The 20,033-nt window shown below is 49.5% G+C and overlaps 1 protein-coding gene across 2 annotated transcripts in view; it reads left to right on the forward strand.

Moving 5' to 3' along the window:
• The window catches only part of NOL6 (nucleolar protein 6), a 106,121-nt gene that overhangs the window by 68,143 nt on the left and 17,945 nt on the right, over positions 1–20,033 (forward strand). For both annotated transcript variants that reach the window (XM_088442407.1, XM_088442408.1), the window contains exons 22-23: positions 1,367–1,491; positions 4,317–4,406. In XM_088442407.1, the coding sequence (XP_088298533.1) occupies positions 1,367–1,491; positions 4,317–4,406 (215 nt within the window). The remainder of the gene's footprint in view (positions 1–1,366; positions 1,492–4,316; positions 4,407–20,033) is intronic.

Genomic DNA, 20,033 nt, shown 5'->3' on the forward strand with positions numbered 1-20,033 from the left:
GTCCACAGGGCGCCCGCCCTGACGCACCTGGCTTCAAATGGGCTGTGTGGCTGGTCACCGGTTTTCCGTCTCCTATTGCTGTGAGTATGGTTTCTTGTGTGTTCCAGTCTTCCTTCTCTCTGTTCCATATTCTCCTCCGGCCTAGGCTGCTTACCAACTGAGGTGCCTGTGGCTCGGGGGCGGGGTATAGAGGAGGACCCAAGTGCATCCTGGGAGCTAAAAGCTTAACTGTGTGGTGCCCATGGATCCAGATCCAGCTATAACCCCAAGGTCAACCCTGTGGACCCTATGGACTTCGTAGAAACAGAGATAACAAAGGTAAGTTCTTACCATATCTCTTGTTATATATATAGATGTAACGTGTGCTATACGGCAGTGTCAGGGATATATAGATGTAATGTGTGATATGGCAGTGCAGTGTCAGGGATATATAGATGTAACGTGATATACGGCAGTGTCAGGGATATATAGATGTAACGTGTGCTATACGTGCAGTGTCAGGGATATATAGATGTAATGTGTGATATGGCAGTGCAGTGTCAGGGATATATAGATGTAACGTGATATACGGCAGTGTCAGGGATATATAGATGTAATGTGTTATATGGCAGTGCAGTGTCAGGGATATATAGATGTAACGTGATATACGGCAGTGCAGTGTCAGGGATTGTAGATGGAACGTGTGATATACGGCAGTGCAGTGTCAGGGATATATAGATGTAACGTGTGATATACAGCAGTGCAATGTCTGGGATATATAGATGTAACGTGTGATATACAGCAGTGCAGTGTCAGGGATATATAGATGTAACGTGTGATATACAGCAGTACAGTGTCAGGGATGTATAGATGTAACGTGTGATATACGGCAGTGCAGTGTCAGGGATATATAGGTGTAACGTGTGATATACGGCAGTGCAGTGTCAGGGATATATAGGTGTAACGTGTGATATACAGCAGTGCAGTGTCAGGGATATATAGGTGTAACGTGTGATATACAGCAGTGCAGTGTCAGGGGTATATAGATGTAACGTGTGATATACGGCAGTGCAGTGTCAGGGATATATAGGTGTAACGTGTGATATACGGCAGTGCAGTGTTAGGGATATATAGATGTAATGTGTGATATATATTTAGCAGTGCAGTGTCAGGGATATCTAGATGTAATGTGGCAGTAATATATTGTAGCATGCGAAGTTCAATGTAACATGCTAGCGAATTAAATAATAGGAGCTGCCATCACGAACGCTGATTGCTGAAATAGACCCTGTTTAGGTTTTGCTTTATTAATAGATAAGAAAAATATGTGCCTTAATCTATAGCGCCCAGCGCACAAGCCTGACGTCTCCATTTGTGTCTTGCTCAGACGCTGAGATCGCAGAGATTCAGAATGACTTCACGTCGTCGCGGGCTCAGCTCCCAGTAATGTTCATCGCAACCCCTAAGGACAAGACTATATCACTGTGGACCAAGAGGCAGCCGTCTGCCCAGGTGAGGGGGTGATCACATGATCTGTCACATGGCGTCCCTGCGGTGTCCATACTACAGCAATATGGAGAGGGGTTTGGTGGTAGAAGGTACTAGGTAGAGTATTGCATTTTGTATATACTTTTTCCTTTCTGCAGGATTAATATTATAGAATATTTTATTTTTCTGTAGATAATTGTAGTGATGTTTGTGCAGTATGTAATAGTACAAATGTATCCAGCTTGCTGCCTCCGCCCTGCTCATCCCCCACCCCGCTCACAGTATTGCCACCACCTAGAAATCCTGAGGGCCTGCGAGTTTCCCATTTCTCCTGTGGCAAAGCCGGTGTTATACCAGGGAGTGTGCAGATTAATCTCCTCTACTTGTACAGCCCACAGGGATAAACCTATAAGTAGCCCCGTCAGTCTGGTGATCTGCGACGTGTTGAACAGACCAGAAACATTTATTGAGATCTGCATCAGGTTTGACGTGACCCTGTTGGGGTTAAGATGAGAGGGACCGCTCGTCCCTGTGACTGCAAAAATCAGACCTGGGCATGCAGTTACTTGGCACTGTAATCTCTGCCAACCTGGGTAATGAAGGGCGCTGCATTGTAAAGGATAAGAAACCTCAGGCCGGAGGCTCCTACCTGTCTTAGCTCGCTGAATCCTTTCTGGCAAAGGTGTGAGCGCTACTGTTCTGGCTGACTGGAAATTTACATTAATTATTGGTGCAGCAGCCGTCGTTAGGAGAACAAGTCTGTGCAGACAGGTGGCAGATTGGTGCCAGCAGATGGGCATTTTCCTGTGCAGAGGACGGTGCCCGGGGGGCGGTTAGTGTGTGTATCCTCTGCTGACTGTATGGAAAGCAGCAATGTAAGGTATACAGCCGTGTAAGTGACTGCTGGTCCCTCAGTATGACTAAAGTCTTCATCTCCGAAATTGGTTATTTTCTGATTTTAAATGGGCTGTTTTATCATCTGAAATATTCGCCAGGACTCTGTAGCTGAGAGTAGTTGGACGATGAATGACACGCCAGTTGCGTACATGTTGCATTGCTTAGCGTTACAGTGCGCCCATCGGCAGTTTGTGAGATGCTCCTGCGAATTCACTAGGAACTGTGGCATCACTTAAGCTGGGTACACACTAGACGATATCTTAAAACAATTTGGTCGATTCCGACGCATCAGAATGACAAATCGTTCATATCGTCCAGTGTGTACGCTCTATCACGGTGCCAATGCGTGTTCCGGCGGGTTGTTGGACGCATCCTCAAATCTTTTGTACATGCAGGAAGATCTAGCGTTCTCGTTAACAATTCGCCACAAATCGTGCAGTGTGTAAGCTCTACCGAGCGACAAACGATATGTCGTTCCGACCTGGACGATGCGGTTGTCACTTGACGGACATTCCCTGGACACTCCCCTCCCATACCTGCTTCATACTGGTGATTTTAACATGAGCAGGTATGAATGACACAGATGCATGCACAGGTCAGTGAGATACCTCCATGCATCTGTGTGTAAAAAAGCTTGTTAGAGTGTTAAAATAAAATAAAAATTACGTGGGGTCCCCCCCTAAAAGCACAACCAGCACCGGACTTTTCAGAGCCAGTCCTGGGGGACTAAAGCCATAGGGGTCCCCAGGCCTGGGGGACTAAAGCCATAGGGGTCCCCAGGCCTGGGGTGCCCTGGAGAGGGGGAACCCTTTTATTGGTGGGGTCCACACCTCCCCAGGGATCCCCGGCCTGGGCTGACAAGCGGGCAGGTATAATGCTTTGGCCGGGGGACCTGGTGAAAGGGTTCCCCTGGCTATGGCATTACACCCCTGCTAAAGAGAGTCCGGTGCTGGTTATGGAAAATACAGGGGATCCTTACTCATTTTGTCCCCTGTATTTACACAACCAGCACTGGCTCTAAAAAGTCCGGTGCTGGGTATACTGTTAGGGGGGGACTCAATGTAATTTTTTTTAAGGTTAATACTTGACAAGATTTTTACACACACATGCATGCACGGATCTCACTGATCTGTGCATGCATCTGTGTCATAGTACAGCCTATTATTTAAATTTTTCTGATATCTTTAAGATGTTCGTCAGGTGTTTTGGAAAACAAACGAAATATCATTAGTGATTTGGAATTTGTTAACGACGCATTATATCGTTTGGTCGTTGGTAAGATTGCACAGTGTCTATGCGTTATATCGTTTGTCCGGGAGTTCCGGGGAAAACGTTGACGACGGAGCAGCGTTTGTAAGTCGTAGTGTGTACCCAGCTTAAGTGCTGTTTACCACCTTCCAACAATTCAAATTCCTAAATCAGAGCAAGGTCACGTCCCCCTCCAAAGAGTGCAGGTGCATGTTAGGGGTGTGGCATGTCACAGTGGGAGTTGCCACAGAGATGTGTTTAGCGCTTATGAAGCACATAGGGCGGGTATTCTTCAAAGAAAGCACCAGCCATTCAGCTCCTAACTGTCATGTTACAGGCTGTGTTTGAAAAATGAAGGGAGCTGATTGGTTGGTGCATTATCTTTAGCCACTTTATATTTCTCTCTCTCAGAGCTTTGATGGATACCCCCCTAAAACTGTCCTCAACTTTTCTTTGGACATTTGAAATTGACCGTTGAATTGCAGCGCTCATCAGAGGCGCCCCCCTGTTGCGTACCGGACCCCCCCTCACCGTGGTCAGCAGTGGGATATATTGCTTATTGTATGTGATACAGGCAGCGAGGGATTTGCTAGGACACTGCTATAATGACTACGGCTGATTGTGTTTCTGAGGGCACTACTGGGGCACTGCATAAGGGGCATTTTTGGGGGCACATTATATAACATGTGTCTATATTTCCCCAGATACTGCAGCGTCTCATCATCCTCGCCGCAGAGTCCCTACTTACCCTGGAGAAGCAGCTGATGGCGCCCTCTGAGATCGGCGACATGAAGGTAAGTGACACGTTCTGCGCCGACGGGTTAGAGATCTGTCACCTACTTATATTGCGGAGCGTAACAATGGCCGTTTCGTGTCTGACACCTGTAGACACCGTGGTAAGACCTCTTCGCTACACGCGGGCGTCATGGCGTCATATCTGGGCTAGTGATGAATATCGGCATGTGAACGTTTCTGGTGCTAATCAGTGATAATGAAATAGAGAGAACGATGATTACGTCAGTATTACACATCTCTCGCGTCACGGTCTGCTATCTGCTCCATCACATTATAATGGGGCCATAGAGCCTAATGTAGTAGCCTCCCAGATGCAGGTACGGGTGTGATTCTGGCGAGAGGGTCTGTTTTTTTAGCACTAAAAATACGGACACTTGGGTTCATTTACAAGCCAACCTGGTTTTGCCTTGTAAATTCTTGCCTCTTTAAAAATACGGGCAGTCCCGCTGAAATGCCGGCCTTGCCCGCGTGCCGCAGGCTGTGACATAAGACCCATAGTCAGTCACTGCGGTGTGGATACGGACTGCGAGTCTCCTCTTCCCACCTGCTATAGACGGACACAGGCGCTGAGATACTTATAGTGTATTGTATTATAGTTCCCGGACCACATTTCATATAAAACAATGGTGCCAGAAAATACAACAAAACCCCCCTCCCCTCGTGGTCACACCACTATCCCTCTGAAGCCGCCATGCATAGACCCTACTACCGGAGAGCTCTATGCAACCGGAAATAGGAGACAGTAGACAGCCGAGACATACAGGAGGATCAGCGTAGACTGGGACAGACAGCAGGGGTCAGAGCAGGCCAGGATGGAGAGGAGTCATCAGTGCAGGCCGGGACGGACACAGGCACAGCAGTCACAGCAGGCAACACTCAGCACATGCACTCCTGTGCATGATATGAACGCTGCAATACTATAGGCACGAATCTCCGCCAGAGCTGATGAGGATCTGCTTCCTCCCTCACTGCAAAATCTAGTAGCCAGGCAGCAAAATCTGGTAGCCATGGCGACCTGGCCCCCGGGATTTGTCGAGCTCTGGCTTACAGTCTAAAGGGGGGCATCCACTAGACGATTTTAGCAGGCGATTGAACGATATCGTTCAATCGTTTAAAAATCGTTTGCAAATCGTGCAGTAATTGTTTCTAACGATGAATGATGCGCGCTCCCGCTACTCGTTTGATCGTCTCCTCCATCGACTGAACATGCAGGTCAATTTCACTTGATCACTTTCATATCGCTTGGAGATCGCTTACAAATCGTTTACACATCGTTTACACATCGTTTACACATCGTTCATGCTGAACGATCAAATGATGAACCACTCCCTGACACTCCCAAACCTCCCAAACCCACTATAGCTGGAAGCTGTCAATCACAGATTGAAACGACATCGTTTATCGTTAGATCGTTTGCAAATCGTTCAGAATGGAAGATCAAATTTCAAGGGAAAATCGTTTAGAGGTTGGACAGGGATAAAATCGTCTAGTGGATGCCCCCCTTAAGGGAGATTATTTGGCGTATGGTGTGTACACACTAGACGATATGCTGCCTGAGCGATATCGTCTAGTGTGTCCCCGGCAGGGTGTGCTCAATGTCGTTCATGACATTGAGCACACCCGCTGAACGATATCATTAACGATATCGTTCAGTGCCGGGCTCTCTTCCCCCATTCCCCAACATGCAGCAACCTGACGACATCGTCAGGTTGGCCTGCATGTTAACCCGATGATGACGAACGACCCGCGGGAACACACGTCGTCGTTATCATTCATCGTTTTTGTGATAAAAATGGACGATAAAGTGGACGACTGAACGATAACGATATCGTTATCGTTCAGTCGTCCACTTTAATCGCCCAGTGTGTACGCACCTTTAGTCTTTCTACTTCAGGGTCCATAGGGGGTCCACAGGGTTGACCTTGGGGTTATAGCTGGAACAGGATCCATGGGCACCACACAGTTAAGCTTTTAGCTCCCAGGATGCACTTGGGTCCTCCTCTATACCCCGCCCCCGAGCCACAGGCACCTCAGTGTAAGCTGGTGCCCGGCCGGAGTCGGTCACCGCGCAGGGGGGCTGCAGGAGCAGCCCCCAGAAGCTTTTTATTTTAAGTTAGATTTTATTTATTTTAATCTTTTTACTACAGACGGCAGCGAAGGGCTGTCTGTACAGACGCCCACGCTGCCGCTCTGATCCCCGACTGGCGCCGCGACGCCAGTACTGATCTGGGGATCGCGGCGGGAGGGTAGAGTCCGTACCTTCCGGACTCTGTCTACCTCCCAGGACTGCTGCCGGAGTCGCCGGGGATTCAGGTAAGCCGCGCGTCGCTGGCTAGCGGCGGCGCGCGGAATGCCTTAAATGCAGTCCTTTAGCCTCCGGTCCTGGGGACAGACCGGAGGCTGCTGGCAGTGGCGGCGGGCCCCTCCCATAACCCGTGGGACCACTAGACCACCAGGGATAAAGGGGCAAGCGGGAAGCCAGCATCCCTGGGGTTATGGCCAGCCAGGGGAGGAAGCCTTCCCTGTCAGCGGCTCCTCCCCTCAGCTCAGCGCGCCTTTCAGCACGCAGTCTGGCGTCGCTGAGCTGCAGTTACACGGCCACTCCTCCTCTGAGGTCTCCAGCGGCCATTTTCCCAGTGGCAGCGCAGATCTCAGGGAGCACGCGGACCGGTCCCCCTGTGTACCTCTCCCCTGATTAAGGACAGCGTACACAGCACTATAGCCCTCCCAGACACTGAATCTGGGCAGGTTGATTGTAGTGTAAAGGTGCAGTGAGATATCTTCCTGCATGGTATGTGACTATTGCTAGTGCTGCCGTCTGTGCTTATTTTCTACTTACTGTCAGCTTATACCTATCCCTTTACTTCTCCTACAAGCCCTACAGGTGTGTGGGGGAGGGGCGTTTCTACTGACCTCACTTATATAGATCACGTATTTGTGAGGTCCGTCACATACAGTTGTGTGCTACTCAGTGCCATATTGTGGGCTGTTGTTCAGCACACCGGTGAGTGCGTTTTACTTCTACCCTGGTGCCAGATATATAATATATTCTGTCATGTCAGACGAGGAGGTTGAGCGCTCAGTGGCTCCGGTGTTGGCCTCCTGCGGACGCTGTTCTGCAGGAGTAGATAGGGAGGATTTGTCACAGGATGGCCTGTGTAGTCGATGCCAGGTGGCTCCTGGCCCATCCAGACCTTCTCTGGCGCAGGAACCACCGTGGGCGATGTTTTCTCAAGTGCTGGTGTCTATTGCGGACCGTCTGTCGGTCCCGACTGCTCTCCCTACTAGGGCGGTGCCCCAGCCGACCATCCCCCATTCCCCGGGTGTCCCGCAGTTATTGCGGAGTCCTCCTGGGTCTCAATCAGTAGGTCCCTATGCGGGGTTGCCTATGTATATACAGGCTTCCCCTGTGCCGCAGCAGCCTGTGGTACCTTTTCAGGCCCCTATGGCGACTCCTCCACCATGGGTGGATGTGCTCTCCAACTCCGTGCAAAATTTGGCGGCCGCTTCCTCGGCTTTTCAGTCAATGTTGCAGACTGACATGCCTTCTAGGATTTCAAAACGCCCACTCATGACACGGGCTGCTCAGGTATCGGACTCAGAGGGTTCCTCAGATGATGGGGCGGTCCCTGATGACACTGACTCGGACGCCTCGGTCCAGGAAATGGATACCAAGTCGTCCATTAATGTGCGAGCACTAGTTAGGGCGGTGCGAGCTATTCTTCTTATAGAGGATGAGGCACCGGTTCCTAAGTCGAAGTTTCCTAGTTTCAAAAAAACTAAGGTGGCTTCTGCGGTGTTTCCCCTGTCGGATCAGTTGACGGATCATATGGCGGTAGCTTGGCAGGCGCCCAGTAAGAGATTCCTTCCTCAGAAGCGGTTGGCTTCTAATTACCCCTTCCCTGAGGCACATTGTAAAAAATGGGAAACTCCACCGGCGGTGGATTCCCATGTCACCCGTTTAACTCGGGGTGCCACCTTACCATTACCGTCGATATCCTCGCTGAAGGATCCCACGGACAGGAAAGTTGAGACTTGCTTAAAGTCTATTTACTCCCTCTCCGGGGCGGTGGCCCGACCGTCCATGGTCATCTCCTGGGTGGCCAAGGCCATTGAGGGATGGGCCAATGCATTGGAAGATACCTTCCCAGACGACGCTCCGGATGTCCAGCGGGCGTTGTTGGGACAAATGAGGGACGCTGCTTCTTACATTGGTGAAGCTTCTTTAGATGCTAGTCTGCTGACCTCGCGGGTATCGGCTGCAGCGGTGTCTGGCCGCCGATCCTTGTGGTTGCGGTCCTGGAGAGCGGACTCTGATTCAAAGAAGGGTCTGGAGGCCTTACCTTTCAATGGGGAATTACTATTTGGTCCGGACTTGGACAAAATAGTGGACACCCTGGCTAAATCCAAGTCGGCCTTCCTCCCTTCGGCGGCACTGCCTGCTAAGGTTCGGAGTTCGGCTTTTCGTTCCTTTCGGGTTCAGGGTAAGGCGAAAGGTCAGTCCTTCCCGAGACAGTCTGCGAGTAAGACTGCCTCTAAACCCAAGAAGCAAGCCTGGAGTGCTCGGCGCCCTTCTTCCAAGCAGGAAGATAAACCTGCGGCCTGATGGGACGGGCCTCCCTCTGGGGGACCTCAGAGTGGGAGGCCGACTTCTTCTATTTGCCCAGTGCTGGCACAATACCACCACGGATGCCTGGGTTCGAGAAGTGGTCTCCCAGGGGTACGCCCTGTCTTTTCGGCACAGACCACCCCACCAGTTTTTCTGCACAAGTCCTTCTCAGGACAAGACCAAGGCGTTACAGGTTCAGGAGGCTATAGAGTCCTTGCTGGGGTATTATTCGTCTCTGTTTCTGGTGCAGAAACCCAATGGTTCTCATCGCCCTATCCTCAACTTGAAGTCTCTGAACAAATTCCTCAGAGTTCCCAAGTTCAGGATGGAAACGTTACGTTCCATCATTCTGGCGATGGAACCGGGGGATTACATGGTGTCCCTGGACATCCAGGACGCCTACCTCCATGTTCCGATAGCATTTTCACACCAGCGGTATCTGAGGTTCGCTATCCTTCAACACCACTATCAGTTCCGGGCGCTACCCTTTGGTCTCTCCACGGCACCGAGGGTGTTCACGAAAATTATGGCGGTCATGGCCGCACATCTTCGGAACCAGAATGTACGGCTGCTGCCGTATCTGGACGACCTCCTGTTGCTGGCGAGCTCCCCGGAGGTACTGCTTCAACATCTCCACCTGACGATCGCTTGCCTGCAAGCACATGGGTGGTTGATAAATTGGAAAAAGTCCTCCCTGATTCCCATCACAGCGGATGGTTCATTTGGGAGCCCAGCTGGATTCGCGTCAGCAAAGGATCTTCCTGACTCCGGAGAAGGTCGCCTCCCTACAGCTGCGGATACACAGTTGCCTGAGCCGTTGCCGTCTGTCGGTCCATTCGGCTATGAGAGTTCTGGGGTCCATGGTGTCGACATTCGACATGGTGGAATTTGCCCAGTTCCATTCCCGGCCCCTGCAGGGGCTGATTCTATCAGAATGGAACGGGTTACCTCACCGGATCCGCTCTCAGGTGCTGGTGTTGTCTCCGGACGTTCGGCAATCTTTGGCTTGGTGGCTTCAGACAGCTCATCTGGTCGAGGGGCGCCCATTTTGGATCCCGGACTGGGTCCTGCTCACGACGGATGCCAGTCTCCGGGGTTGGGGGGCAGTGACCGGCTCTTTGTCGCTTCAGGGTCGTTGGTCAGCGGAAGAAGCACTTCTCCCCATCAACATCCTGGAACTGCGGGCAGTATACAGGGCCCTGCAGTCTTCCGGCCCCGCTCTTCACGGAAGGGCGGTACAGGTGCAGTCCGACAACGCCACCACGGTGGCGTATATCAACCACCAAGGCGGAACTCGCAGTCAGGCAGCGATGTCGGAGGTGTCTCGTATCCTGACTTGGGCGGAGGGTCACATTCCGGCGATCTCGGCGGTCTTCATCCCCGGAGTCCTCAATTGGGAGGCGGACTTCCTCAGCCGTTCACGTCGTGCATCCCGGGGAATGGTCGCTTCACCCAGAGGTGTTTCAGCTACTCGTGGACAGGTGGGGACTGCCGGAGCTGGACTTGATGGCCTCCCGTCACAATCACAAGTTGCCCGTTTACGGGTCAAGGACAAGAGACGCAGGCGCAAGTCTGGTGGACGCGCTGTCGGTGAAATGGACGTTTCACCTGGCGTATCTGTGTCCTCCGCTATCCCTGCTTCCTCGGGTTCTGCGGAAATTCAAGCAGGACGGCGGCATGCTCGTGCTGGTAGCTCCGGCGTGGCCCAGACGTCCTTGGTACTCCGATCTCAGGAGCCTCTCCATCGACGCTCCGTACCTTCTTCCTCAGCGTCGGGACCTGTTGTCTCAGGGGCCCTGCCTTTACCCGGATCTGGGTCGGCTGTCTTTGACGGCGTGGCTCTTGAGACAGCCGTCTTGAGGTCTCGGGGCTTCTCCAGTTCGGTTATTGGTACCATGCTCAGGGCACGCAAGCCTGCTTCAGCACGGATTTATCACAGAGTGTGGCACACTTACTTTCAGTGGTGTGAGTCCAGACATTATGATCCTCAGGTGTTCCGAGTTTCCAGGATCTTGGAATTTCTTCAGTCAGGATTGGATCTCTGCTTACGCCTTGCATCTCTGAAGGTTCATGTGTCCGCCTTGTCCGTGTGGTTTCAACGGCGGATTGCAATACTACCAGACGTTCACACCTTTTTCCAGGGTGTTCTCAGGATCCAGCCTCCCTTTGTGCCTCCTGTGGCTCCTTGGGACTTGGCGGTGGTGCTACGGGTCCTGCAGGGTCCTCCGTTTGAGCCTCTTGAGGCGGTGGAGCTCAAGTGGCTGACATTTAAGACGGTTTTTCTCCTGGCAATTGCTTCGGCCAGGAGGGTGTCTGAATTGGGGGCCCTTTCCTGATTTTTCACCAGGACAGAGCGGTGCTCCGCACTCGTCCTGAGTTTTTGCCCAAAGTGGTCTCGAAGTTCCACATTAATCAGGAACTTGTTGTGCCAGCTTTTCAGTCCCCTGATCTTTCAGCTGGTGAGACTTCCTTAGATGTGGTCCGGGCGCTTAGAATTTATGTAGACCGGACGGCTTCGGTTAGGAAGTCTGATTCCTTGTTTATCCTCTTTGGTTTTCACAAGAGGGGTTGGCCTGCCAACAAACAAACGTTAGCCCGTTGGCTTCGTTCCGTTATTTGTGAGGCTTATGCACAAGAGGGTTTACCTGTGCCAGCCTCTGTTAAGGCTCATTCCACTCGTTCTGTGGGTCCCTCTTGGGCTGCTAGAAGTGGCGCTTCTGCTGTTCAGCTGTGTAAGGCAGCCACTTTGTCTTCTATTCAAACGTTTTTGAGGTTCTATGCGTTTGACACCTTCGCCTCTCAGGATGCTTCCTTTGGGAGCCGGGTGCTCCTTTCAGCACAGGAGCGTCCCCGCCCTTAGTTGAACTGCTTTGGGACATCCCCAAGGTCAACCCTGTGGACCCCCTATGGACCCTGAAGTAGAAAACAAGAGATATGGTAAGAACTTACCTTTGTTATCTCTGTTTCTACGAAGTCCATAGGGTCCACAGGGCGCCCGCCCTGACGCACCTGGCTTCAAATGGGCTGTGTGGCTGGTCACCGGTTTTCCGTCTCCTATTGCTGTGAGTATGGTTTCTTGTGTGTTCCAGTCTTCCTTCTCTCTGTTCCATATTGTCCTCCGGCCTAGGCTGCTTACCAACTGAGGTGCCTGTGGCTCGGGGGCGGGGTATAGAGGAGGACCCAAGTGCATCCTGGGAGCTAAAAGCTTAACTGTGTGGTGCCCATGGATCCTGTTCCAGCTATAACCCCAAGGTCAACCCTGTGGACCCTATGGACTTCGTAGAAACAGAGATAACAAAGGTAAGTTCTTACCATATCTCCTGTTTTCTCTAGGTATCAGAATGGGGAACAAAGGATACATGTGGGGTATAGATTGCAGAGACAGGAGATTCGACAAACGCTCAAGCCCCTCCCCCTTTATACTCCCATTGGCTGCCTGGGAACCTCAGTCTAATGAGTGATCTTATTATTATCACTAGTTACTAATCTTAAATGGTGCTCCAACCAATCAGCTCCTAACTGTCACTTTTCTAAACATGACTGTTAGGAGCTGATTGGTTGGAGCAGCATTTAAGATCTGTAACAAGTGATAACAAGACTAACGAGATATCACTCATTGATAAATCTGGGCCTAAGTGTCCGCTGAGGCTTTGGTGCATTTAATCTTCTGAGGTTAATTAATGGATAACTTCACTTTTGTGAGGTCATTTGAAGAAGAAATAACATTTTATCAGATAGTTTCTGCTTCCTGGCCCCATGGCTGCGCTCGCCTAAGTGCAGCAACTAATCCACATTCCTATAAATTCAACTCCCAGCAGAGAATGATCTGACTGCATTGTTGCTAATGGAAGAAAATGTCCTCCGCAAGTGCAGTGTATTTAATCCATGTGCGGTTAGTATATTGTGCTGATCGCTTTCTTTATTAAAGGGGAAAATATAAGTTCCAGGTGTTGCAGCCATGTTGTTGTAGCCACGTGACTGAGCGACGCTTCCCCTCTGTCTGTGTGTACTGGTCCCTATCAGTAGGAACTTTGGCCCTCATTCAGAGCCGGACGCTCTGAGCAGAGCGCACGCTCTGAATGAGGGCCGTCCTCCATAAAAATGGAGCGTCCTCCTGGACGCTCGTATAGCTGTGGGTCACCACCCACAGCCTATACGAGCGTGCAGGTTGATGGTCGCGATGGTCTTGACCATCGCCACTGAGAGCCGGAGCCTGCGGTTGAGTTCCTCAACCGCAAGGCCTGAAGTGATTTTGGCTCTATCAGAGCCAAAATCACTCCCACTGACATCACTAGTGATGTCAGTGGGCCGGCTTCTGACGGTAGGCGTTCCCTTGGGAACGCCCCCGTCTGGGAGGCACGCCCCCGGCACGCCCACCAAAGGGGGCGTACTGTCAATCAACATCGACAGCACGCCCCCTTTGATCAGACACAACGAGCGAAGGAAAGTCCTTCGCTCGTCGCGTCTGGCGCATGCGCACGACGGAGCTCCCTCCATCGTGCGCATGCTCAGTGCACACCATCGACCCACTTGCGAGCGGACAGCCGCTCGCGAGTGGGTCTGAATCAGGCCCTTTGTTACATTCCCAATAGGGTGACTGGTATGTGTTCTCCCCAGTAGTCTGAAACGGCGTAGTTTTGAGCGCAACGCTTATATAAAATATATTAGAATTTCAGAAGCCATTATGGAGCTTTTAAGTTACAGCCTCAGAGTACAGCACTCTTATATATTCCCTTGTGGTTGTTCCTCGCCATGTCTACTGAATACTCGGATACAGCATTCCTTATCATTTTCCCAGTCGTTACAGGGGGAGCGTTGGGCTGTGCTCCAGATAAGTAATAATTACAGATAACTGGATGACCACCGGTAATCTCCCAATCAGTCTATACACAGGGAATGGAGAATTTGGGACCCAGTGTAAATCAACAATCAAATTAATTGTCAATAATTAAATGCAGACGTGCTCAGCTGAGAACTGTATAAAGTGTCCGGCGTCCTGTGTGTAAATTCACGAATGTTTTGAATCCTAAAGCAAATGGGTCTCTCCTCCCATGATGGTTTTGGTTTACAGTGCATCTGGAAAGTATTCACAGCGCTTCACTTTTTGTACATTTTGTTATGTTACAGCTATATTCCAAAATGGAATAAATTCATTTTTGCCCTCAAAATTCTACACACAATACCCCATAATGACAACGTGTAAAAGGTTTTATTTGAGATTTTTGCTAATTTAATTAAAAAAAAAAAAAAAACACTAAAGGTGCATACACACAACAATTTTTTGAATGATTATCTATAAACTATATCAATTATCGTTCATCGTTTAAAAAATCGTTAATTTTGTAAGTTAAAACGGTGAACGATTATCGTTCATGCGCGTTCACGTTTGTAGTTCACACAACACAACGATTTTGTAAATGAATGAATTTAGTAAACTATTTTCGTTCATTTTTTAAAGGGAAAAATTAACGAAAATTGTTTACTAAAATCGTTCATTTACTAAATGTAATGAACGATTTTTTTTTAACTAAACGATTATTGCATATTCCCTTACTGAAAATCGTTGAGTTGGTCAGTCTGACTGAACTACAAACTACAAATGTGAACGCGCATGAACGATAATCGTTCATCTTTTTAACTTAGAAAATTAACGTTTTTTTCAACGAAGGCCGATAATCGACATCGTTTACCGATAATCGTTCAAAGAATCGTTGTGTGTGTATGCACCTTAAGTATTCACGACCTTTGCCATGAAGCTCAAACTTGAACTCAGGTGCATCCTGTTTCCACTGATCATCCTTGAGATGTTCCTACAGCTTAATTGGAGTACACCTGTGGTAAATTCCGTTAATTGGACATGATTTTGAAAGGCATATACCTGTCTATATAAGGTCTCACACTTGACAGGGCATGTCAGAGCACAAACCAAGCATGAAGTCCAAGGAATTGTCTGTAGACCTCCGAGACAGGATTGTTTCGAGGCGCAAATCTGGGGAAGGGTACAGAAAAATATCTGCTGGTTTGAAGGTCCCAATGAGCACAGTGGCCTCCATCATCTGTAAATGGAAGAAGTTCGGAACCACCAGGACTCTTCCTAGAGTTGGCCGGCCGTCTAAACTGAGCGATTGGGTGAGAAAGGCCCTAGTCAGGGAGGTGACCAAGAACCTGATGGTCACTCTTTCAGAACTGCAGCCTTCCTCTGTGGAGAGAGGAGAACCTTCCAGAAGGACAACCATCTCTGCAGCAATCCACCAAATCAGGCCTGTATGGGTAGAGTGGCCAGACGGAAGCCACTCCCTAGTAAAATGATTGAACTCTTTGGCGTGAATGCCAGGCGTTATGTTTGGAGCAAACCAGGCACCGCTCATCGCCAGGCCAATACCATCCCTACAGTGAAGCATGGTGGTGGCAGCATCATGCTGTGGGGATGTTTTTCAGCAGCAGGAACTGCTAGACTAGTCAGGATAGAGGAGAAAGATGAATGCAGCAATGTACAGAGACATCCTGGATGAAAACCTGCTCCAGAGCGCTCTTGACCTCTTGACTGGGGCGACTGTTTATCTTTCAGCAGGACAACGACCCTAAACACACAGCCAAGATATCAAAGGAGTGGATTCAGGACAACTCTGTGAATGTCCTTGAGTGGCCCAGCCAGAGCCCAGACTTGAATCCGATTGAACATCTCTGGAGAGATCTGAAAATGTCTGTGCACCGACGCTTCCCATCCAACCTGATGGAGCTTGAGAGGTGCTGCAAAGAGGAATGGGCGAAACTGCCCAAAGATAGGTGTGCCAAGCTTGTGGCATCATATACAAAAAGACTTGAGGCTGTAATTGCTGCCAAAGGTGCATCAACAAAGTATTGAGCAAAGATTGTGAATACTTATGTACATGTGATTTGTTAGTTAATTAAATTTGCAAAAATCTAAAAAAAACTTTTTACACGTCATTATGGGGTATTGTGTGTAGAAGTTTGAGGACAAAAATGAATTTATTCCATTTTGGAATAAGGCTGTAACATAACAAAATGTGGAAAAAGTGAAGCGCTGTGAATACTTTCCGGATGCACTGTATGCAGACTTTTTAATTGATCTGAATTCTTCGTGTGAGATCAGTTTTCCCGGCACGTTTGTTGTAGGTGATGCCGCACGTTTGTTGCAGGTGATGCCGTGGTTGGGATTCATGGTTTCACAGTGGCGCCTTGTAACGCAGGGGCTGTCGTAGTGCTGGACGTATGCCTACGTTTCTGGGGCAGGCTACGCGTTCTGTACTGTGCATGCGTACAACAAAATTCCTATGCGTCCATCTTTGTGTAGATTCAGGCGTATGCTGCCCTCACAGCGGAGGAGGCATGCGTTAGCTGAGTACAGAAACGCGGCTCCTGCAGACCACAAGAAAGGCGCCTTTCGCTAGGTTTATAGCCTGCCGGTGCTCATCCTCTGGCGCAGAATACGCACTGATGGTAATGTCGGCAGCGGCTGCTTGCGCTTGCGTCTTCATCCCTTGCACTGATCCCATTACTATTATTAGGATGGCTGCTGCCATCTGTTACATTTATTTATTAGATATTTGCAATCGTCCTTCGGCACAAATGCAGATTCCCTACGTGGGAATGACGATACGCAATGAGCAAGTCTGTTATGGTAGTAAGTGCAGCTTGTGCGGTCTGTTGATCCTGACAGCAGGTGGCACTACAGCTACACGCCATCAGTGATATATTCATATTATCTCTCATCATTGGCTTGGCTGTATGTACATTCATGCAGCGAGAGCCAAATTTGCTGGCGATGTTTTAGGATTATTAATTATAGTAATTAGATTTGAACTCTTTAAAAAAAAAAAAAAAAAATTAAAAATAAAACCCAGTTGCAATTATGTGATTTTGTAACTGTTTTGCCAGTGGTGTGAAATGTGGTGCGTGCTTGTCCTGAGATCACACGTATGGAATAGCTGCCGTATCAGCCTGATAACCGCTGTTACATAGAATACTAGGTGTTTGTACTCGGTAAGTCCAGCACAATTCACGTACTCTGAGCGGGTTTCCATGTTAGGATGGAGGGGCTTCTATAACAGAGCAGATCCATGACTGACCGGCTTGCAGACATTCTCAAGTGTGAATTCGTAGATCGATACACGGAAGCTGGGCCAGTGATGTCACAGCAGCTTAAGTGACTGCAGTCTTGGCTCAGTCACCTGTCTCACCAGATGTGGGAAGGGCCTTAGCTCTATGAAATGGGGGGGAACACTTTATTTTCTAACAAATCTGCTGTACGAATGCCGTGTTAACATTCACCAAATGACTTTGATATAAACTGGATTGTAGCTAGAGAGAGTATTAAAGCTATTATCTAAGTCCGTATGCTTTTATCTTGTCTTTGTAATTGTTAACATGTAAATATTACTGGATGAGTGTAACATTAATCTGGCCATAGGACGTTCCCTGCACGATTACAGGTACTAGGCAGGGTACTTGTAAGACTCAGCATTCACTACCAGATCCTTTATTCTCCTTGGTGATGTCTCCTGTCAGCGTTACGTTATTATTGAGGTGTAATAATCATTTTATAGTACAGTAGCTTGAGGGTCTGGTCCAGCGGCAAAGCATGTGTGTGACGTCATTGTGCGTGTGGTGGGGGAGAGAGAGCACGTGTTATGTGACATCATTGTGTGTTATGTGACAGCATTGTGTGTTGTGTGACAGCATTGTGTGTCATGTGACATCATTCTGTGTGATGGGGGCAGAGCAGGTAGAGAGTTTGCAGCATTGTTGTCAGATTTAAAGTGGGGAATCAGAATGTTTATGTGAATGATGCTGCAATAAGTACATGTTTAGGATCATTTCTGACAATCCAAGATAAAGTCATCAATTCATCAGCGTCTCTCGCCTCATGGTCACCATTAGAATCCCGGCCACCTGCTGCTGCAATATTAGGCTGATGGATGACCTCGCTGCGTGGCCCAAAATAGCGCAGTGCCTGACGATGCGTTCATTATGGAAGGCATCGCTATCGGGAATGCTGGGAAATGTGGTTGGACTCTTCACGCTACGTGGTGGTCATCTTCAGTGAGGCTGAAAGGGATCTGGCTGCTGGGTCCAAGAGCCGAATGGTCCAGCCAGTTTGGCCAAAGTGTACTTTAATCCCAGCGCTCAGGCTGAGCACCGGGATCGGCCTGTGTGTAGCCGGCTGTGGTGTTAGTGTTTGTATGAAAGGATCGTGGTCAGCTCTACCAAAGTAAGCTGGCAGGGCCTCAAGCACCAGCAAAGAGTATTGACCTCTGGCAGCTGGACAGCTGGAGACTTTGGGGGATGAATCATTGAAGTTCAATGGCCCAAAACTATATATTAGATGTTTTTTACATACTGAACATTATATGGAGTCACCGGGTAATGGTTTTATCTATTCCTTGCTGGTGTTTTTCCAGATTAGGCGAACGCAGCCTTAGCAAAGCCTACACAATGCTGCATGCTCTATGTTCTCTCCCTGGCAGCGCATTGTGCAGCTCTACCCGGCGGCTGCATCGGCTTTACCAAGTGACAGACACATGGGGCCACAGAGGAACACCCAACTCTATATACTTGTACATTATATATAAGGCAGCAATGGGCACAGTGAGAACCCAGAACTCAGGGACAGCTGCTCTTTAAATCAACCTGGACCTGGAACTGCAGATCTGTTTGGATTGTTTTTTTTTCTGTTGCAGTTTTCTGATTAAGACTAGAGGCCCGATGCAATTAGGTGCGAAGGGGGCAATTTGCCGTTGCAACAGCATAGAAATGCCGGCAACAACCACCCCTCCCGCCTTACCCTAACCTTCCCTAGTGCCTAACCCTCCTGTAGCTTAACCCTCCCACTAGTGCCTACCCCTCCCTTTGTGCCTAACCCACCCCTCCTGTAAACTAACCCTCTCCTCCTGTAGCTTAACCAGCCCCATAGTGCCTAACCATAACCCTCCCCTCCTGCAGCCTAACCCCATCCCTCCCCCTAGAACCCTCCCCTCCCGTAGCCTATCACTAACCCTCCCCCTAGTGCCTAACACTAACCCTCCTGTGGCTTAACCCTCCCCTAGTGCCTAACCCTCCCCTCCTGCAGCATAACCCTCCCCCTAGTGCCAAACGCTAACCCTCCCCCTAGTGCATAACCCTAACCCTTCTGTTGCTTAACCCTCCCGCTAGTGTCTAACAATAACCTTCCCCCTAGTGCCTAACCCTTCCCTCCCATAGCCTAACTCTAGCCTTCTCCCTGGTGCCAACCCCTAACCCTCCCCTCCCGTAGCCTAACTCTAACCCTCCCCCTTGTGCCTAATCCAAACTTCCTCTCCTGTAGCCTAACCTTCCCCCTAGTGCCTAACCCTAGCCTTCCCTCCAGTGCCTAACACTAACCCTCTCCCTAGTGCCTAACACTAAGCTTCCCCCTAGTGCATAACACTAATCTTCCCCCTAGTGCCTAACACTAACCTTCCCCCTAGTGCCTAACACTAACCTTCCCCCTAGTGCCTAACACTAACCTTCCCCCTAGTGCCTAACCCTAACCTTCCCCCTAGTGCCTAACACTAACCTTCCCCCTAGTGCCTAACACTAACCTTCCCCCTAGTGCCTAACACTAACCTTCCCCCTAGTGCCTAACACTAACCTTCCCCCTAGTGCCTAACACTAACCTTCCCCCTATTGCCTAACACTAACCTTCCCCCTATTGCCTAACCCTAGCCTTCCCTCCAGTGCCTAACACTAATCCTCTCCCTAGTGCCTAACCCTAACCTTCCCCCTAGTGCCTAACACTAACCTTCCCCCTAGTGCCTAACACTAACCTTCCCCCTAGTGCCTAACACTAACCTTCCCCCTAGTGCCTAACACTAACCTTCCCCCTAGTGCCTAACACTAACCTTCCCCCTAGTGCCTAACACTAACCTTCCCCCTATTGCCTAACACTAACCTTCCCCCTATTGCCTAACACTAACCTTCCCCCTATTGCCTAACACTAACCTTCCCCCTATTGCCTAACACTAACCTTCCCCCTATT

This window comes from Taudactylus pleione, unplaced genomic scaffold (assembly GCF_031769625.1).
Source record: "Taudactylus pleione unplaced genomic scaffold, aTauple2 ptg000311l, whole genome shotgun sequence".
NCBI classification, from domain to species: Eukaryota; Metazoa; Chordata; class Amphibia; order Anura; family Myobatrachidae; genus Taudactylus; species Taudactylus pleione.